Source organism: Papio anubis, chromosome 13, assembly GCF_008728515.1.
Source record: "Papio anubis isolate 15944 chromosome 13, Panubis1.0, whole genome shotgun sequence".
Classification (NCBI taxonomy): Eukaryota; Metazoa; Chordata; class Mammalia; order Primates; family Cercopithecidae; genus Papio; species Papio anubis.
The window spans coordinates 103,915,705-103,921,463 of NC_044988.1; the positions used below are offsets into that span (position 1 = coordinate 103,915,705).

Here is a 5,759-nt window from a genome sequence, read left to right on the forward strand (position 1 = left end):
GGCAGGGGAGGGGGGCAGCCCAGGAATGGGAAAGGGGAGCGTGCCCCGCTCCCTCTGTGTGTCCAGAAGCGTCGCCAGCCCCAGAGGCCACGGCCAACTTCGATGCAAAGACTGAATGAATTCCACATATTCTGAAATAACTGGTTTAGGAAAAGACCCAATTCCACCTGAACTCTTCCCTCTACCCCTGCACTCCACCCCCTTCTACAAACACTGTATCCTCCCAGCATGTCTAGGACAGAGGGGACAAGACAGGTCATCCGGACCACCTGGTCCAAGCTTAGGTTTCAGCAGAAAAAGCGGTTAGCCGTTTCTACTTGTTTGATTTGCTCAGGGCAGTGAAGTGAGGTCTTCAGCTCTAGAATGAGCTAAACCGGGGGATGAGGAACAGATTCAGAGGGATGGGCCTCACTGGGGTTCTGAAAGGCTAAGTCAGCATCACCTCCCTGGTCTTCTCATCTGCCCTGTTCACACCAACTCACAACTCCCCATGTGCAGTCCAGGGTCCGCCCACTTCTCAATGCAGGCACCTAGACCGGCAAACAGCTGGTCCAACTCTGAGACCCAGCATACAGTAGCCACTCAATAAAGCCTGAAGACAAACAGTCACAGTGACGGTCGCCACTCAAGCCTGTTCTGTGTTCACTGACAGCTTGAACCCCACCGGGGGCATCCAGGGCCGTCATGTTGTAGGAAAGGCCAGGCCCAGCCTGGGGATGCATGGCTAATGGGGAGAGCTCCACTTCCATCTTCAAACACTTCAAATACCCTCAACCCACGTGGATTGAGCATTGGATGCGAGAGTCAGGGTTTCCAGGCCCTTCTTCCTGCTACAACCTCTGTCTGCAGCTGTTTCTGTCTTCTTCTCCTTCTCCTTCTTTGTCATCTTCTTCTTCTTCATACAGAGTCTCGTGCTGTTGCCCAAGCTGGAGTGCAATGGTGCAGTCTCGGCTCACTGCAACCTCCGCCTCCTGGGTTCAATCGAGTCTCCTCCCTCAGTCTCCTAAGTAGCTGGGATTATAGGTGACTGCCACCACACCCAGCTAATTTTTTGTATTTTTAGTAGAGATGCGGTTTCATCATGTTGGCCAGGCTGGTTTTGAACTCCTGACCTCAAGTGATCAAAGTGCTGGCATTAAAGGTGTGAGCCACCACACCCGGCCTCTGTCCTCTTCTTCTTTTCCCCAGGCTCACTAGTGGACCCAGGTGCAACCTTGGACCCAGATCAAACATCCTCCTTCTCCAGATTCCTCTGGCTTCCAAAACAGAACTCACTCCCCAACTCCCATCCAGAGCACTCGGGGCAGACACTTCTTGTGCCACTGAAACACGTGATTATGGCAGAGCCTGGGGTCTTCCCTCAAAGCATGCAGCCCCAGGTGCCAAGCGGCAAGGGTTTGGCTCACTCACCATTGTAAGCCCGGAATTGACCGAGTTAAATCCAACCAGCTGGTATCCAGGAAAGGCTTGTTTAAGGAGAGGATGAGTGAGCCAATGAAAGAATGGGGTTGGGGGTCTGTAGCAGGAAGGGATCTTACTCAAGAATCATCTTGTTTAATCTTCCTTGTGAAACAAGGAAGGTCAGGCTCAGAGGGGTTAAAGGGCCTTTCTCAAGGTCACGCAGCCAGTGTCTGGTGGGATCGGGGTGAGAGTGAGGCCATCTGGGTTCAAGGTTGTTGCTACAAAGATTCCCGGCCCCTTTTACCCTATTACGTACAAAAAACATGCTTCACTCTGAAAGGAAGCTTGTGGGGTGTGGAGGTCGGAGCCCAGGGAGCCCCAGCCCTACCCCACCTTCCCCAAGGCCCAGAGATCAACGCCTCAGTACCCTGCCCGGGAAGCTCAGTACGATGCCACTTTACCCTGCTTCTTTAAGAGCATGAAATACCAGCCTTTTATTGAAAACCACAGAGCAAGACCATGTAAAATGTCTTTCTGTCTGAGGACAAAGTTCACCTGGCCCCACAGCCCTTGCATGTCGTAGGCCATCCATCAACGGTTGGCGTTTGATGGAGTGTCTCATCGTAAGCAAGCTGTCGGGAGAACAGATGGCCCAGCCATGTGCTCCACTCCCCCTGCCTGCCCGCCTGAATCCTCCAGGCAGCATGTATTAAGTGCAGGTAGGATCCAGGCATTTCTGACATCTTCTCATGTCGACGTATGCTCATTTAGAAACACAGTAGCCCTGGAATCGCATGTCCATCCCTTGGGCTGAGTTAAAAGCAAGGATGTGGCTGTGGGGAGCAATTTACCTACAGTGGAAGCAGGAGGCAGACACCAGGTAGCTCCAGCACCCTTTCCTGAAGCCCAGACTCGTTTCTTCACTCACTCACAAATGTCAACAGCATTGCTCAAGGAACCCACAACGCATAACTTTGGAATCAAAAGTAAGATGCTTGGGGATGGATGTCCCCAGGTAGCTCTTGGAATCAGAGCTGGCTGGTCCTGCACCCATACCCACTCCCGACCCCAGGTGACACCTTAGAGGTCAAAGATGAAAGTCACCTGGCATAACCCCAGGGGGGCCTACCCAGGTGGGGACCAGGGTAGCCAGGCTCTCAGGTGCTGGTGCTGAGCCAGCCACTGTCCACCCCCTTCAGAGACTCAAAATGATTTCACCTGCTGAGCCTTTTCTCCAAAATCCCACCGCATTAGGGATAATTGGCCTCCAATTATCCGAAAGCACAATTATCAGAAGCCAGCCCAGGGAAGGTGGAGCTGTACCGTGAGGGTGGGACGTGCCTCCTGGCTGAGTCGAGGGACACATTCCCCTGAGACGGCCTGTGGCTCAGCTTCAGAGAAAGGAACCTGCCAGGCCAGCAAAGAAAACAACGGTGTTTCCCTTCCTGACCCGGGAGGCTGCCTGCTGGCGGAGCTGACCAGGGTCCTGAAGGTGGCTGACTGGGCCCTGACACCAAGGTCTGAGGATACAGGGGTGTGCACAGGGGCTGGCTGGGGTTCCGATGTCCAGGACCCTTTGCGTGGATGGACAAATACTTTCCCCACTAAGATAAAGCTTCTAATTGAAGTTGAACCAAAAGTTTCTCCCCAGAACAGAGAATCTTTACAAAGACACAAAGAGGAGAACTTACGGAGAAAAAGCATCTTTTGGCCTGGGCATGGAGGCTTAAGGGTGCCATTAAGGCTTGGAGGGCCCTTGGGTGCGGCCTTGTCCAGGACCACCCAGAACCAGCCATCTCTTTGCCAAGGTGTCTTGATAAGACACAAGCACAGCTCTTTGTAGGGCAGCTTGCCACTTATCGGGACCTGGTTGCTTTTCTCTGCAGGTATCTGCTCCCCTGTGTGTGCGTGTGTGTGTGTGTGTGTGCACGTGAATGAATGCATCTGTCCGGCCACAGTGGACAACCACCACGCCTCCACCAGGCCTTCCTGTGGCCAAGAAAACTTCTCTCCTAGAGGCCACACCGAACCTCTCTCCAGGGGGGACCGGCCGATCGTCTGGGCAGCACCAGGAGAGGGACTCTGAGGGTAAACGGGACGACGTAACCCCACTGCTGGATTGGGATTTGGACTGCACGTTCTGGGCAGAGCCAGGGAGCCAGTGAGGGCTTCCAGGCAAAACAAGGGAAGCTCATTCAGTATCTCCTCTCCTGTGGTCTTCCTCTCGCTCTCTGGCCCTCCCATCTTCTCTCCTTTGTTTCCTCTTTTATTCTGAGGGAGAGGGAGGCAGGGAGGAAGGAAAGGAGGGTCAGGGGCAGCTGGGGCTTGGGGCCAAGGTGCTAGCTGCCCATCACTTCCTGGTCTTGCCACTCCAAAGGGCCAGAGTCTCCCAGTTCAGAGCATGGCACAGTGGTATCATTGAAAGGGCATTTTAATGTCACTCCCGAGTAGCCCGGCTCCGGAGGCTGGCAGGCTCTTCCCAGCACCATGGTGCCAAAGCAGCCCTCCCAGTTCGGCGCTCACAGACAGCCCTTCTCCTCCCCCAAGACTTGTGAGCTCCAAGATGCATCTTTAAAATGGAGAATACCAAACAGAGATCTTTCTCTATTGATACATTGTTCAGGGCACAACGAGCCCGTTTGAAATGCCGAGGATCCCCACACCGGCACACCACAGGGCTCTTCACTCACCTCCTGCCGGGCATGTGGCCACAGCCCCCCAAGCCCTACACAGTAAGCCAACAATGCACCCAGCTGGCCGGTACGCTGGCTGCCCTTCCCGGTCTCAGCGGCACAATCCCCACCGCCTCTTTCCGGAGCCCCCAAGGGCAGCGTTATGCCCAAAGGGAGGATGTGCCGCTCAGGGGTGTGTGTTGGGGGTAGGACTAAGGTCCTGCCACCTCCAAAAATGCCTGGGGACTTGGCTATCCGGCTCTCACTCTTCCCCCTCCAGATGACAATAGCAGCCAAACACCCCCTCGTGCTGCCCTTTGAACTTCTCAGCAGGGAGCAGGGGGCAGCGGAGTCCTAGGAAAAAGGGGGCAGCTGTCAGCCCTGCTGGGCCGGGACTGGAGGAGCACCGTCTCGGGTCAGCCTGCACCCCTCCCTCCCACCCAGGTCTGGCCCAGCACCCTGGCCCCTCCCCAACCCCGGCGCTTCGGGCGCCCAGGCCCGGGGCGCGGGGCGGCGTGGAGCCGGAACCGTTCCCGGACTTTGTGGGGCTCCCTGGGGGGCCCGGGCCGGTCGCCTGGCAGGGAGGAAAATGGCGTTGGATGCACGTACTTGAGTGAGTTCAGTGCCCATCAGGATGAGGAAGAGGAGGCTGAGGAGCTTCCGGGCCGGGTGCATGTCTGGCTGCCACCTCCAACGACCTGGCATGCAGGGCCCTGGGTGCTGGCCGGCCGGCGGCTGCGTGGACGCGGACGCGCTCCGGCTCTGGCCCCGGCTCCGCGGGCTCCGGCGGCGGCGCCTGGCTCGTGTCCCCGCGCCTGGATTCAGCACCCGGAGCGGGCGGCGCGCGGGCTCTGCTGCGCGAAGCCTCCGCTCTGCATATTTATCGCGTCCCGGTTCCGGCGCGTCTGCCTCCGGGCAGGGCTGGGCAGGGCTGGGCTGGGCGGGAGCTGCGCCCTCCTCTCTCCTCGCCTCCTAATGGCTCCCCCGCGCGCCTGGCATTGGCGGAGAGAGGCGCGCCCTGCGGAGCACGAACGCGCGCTGGGCTGCGGCGGGTGCCAAAAGTTTGCTCGGAAGGGGCGGGGGCGGGGGTGGCGCAGAGGGACCCGCGCGCCTTGCTCTCTCCCGGGAAGGAGGGAGGGCGGCGGCCGGCGGGGAAGCAGGCTGGGACAGGATGTGACATCAAAAAGGCGGGGGAAATTGAACTGGGATAGAGAACTCCATCCTGGCCGGCCTGATCCCTCGCAGGCTCCAGGTCCCGGAATGGGGACAGAGGGGTTGCCCGCGCTGGGGACCTGGGCCCCTGGACAGGGAGTGGGCCGAAGACTGGGGAGGGGGAGTGACAACTGGGGGTGGGAGGGATGGGATGTTAAGTCTTGATGTCTACGGAGTGACAGGAGATAAAAGCTGAATGGGTCCTTAGAAGTCACTCTTCAATGAGGTGAAGCTGGGTCAGGAAGGATGTTTCCAGGAGGACAGTTCAGGGAGGAAGCCAGGCTTAGAACCCTGGTCACCTGGCATGCAGCCCTGATGCGTGGGGAGGTCAGCAAAGGGGTGGAAGCGGGAGCAAGCACTGGGTGCTGGGCTCCTGTCCCCAGACAGGGCATGTGGAGGAGGGTCTGTCTGTGTGCTCCTGGGGGTGGATGCACACATGCCTGTAAGGGGCCCTGTCGTTGTGTGTTAGGTTGT

The 5,759-nt window shown here is 57.7% G+C and overlaps 1 protein-coding gene across 1 annotated transcript; it reads right to left on the minus strand.

The window, feature by feature from the left end:
* Positions 1 to 1,101: 1,101 nt before the first annotated feature.
* LOC103878074 lies at positions 1,102 to 5,240 on the minus strand. Its single transcript, XM_031654692.1, is given in 4 exon segments — positions 1,102 to 3,372; positions 3,374 to 3,436; positions 3,439 to 3,672; positions 4,683 to 5,240. Coding segments are annotated over 4 exon segments (1,074 nt in total). The 5' UTR covers positions 4,779 to 5,240; the 3' UTR covers positions 1,102 to 2,691.
* Positions 5,241 to 5,759: the final 519 nt, after the last annotated feature.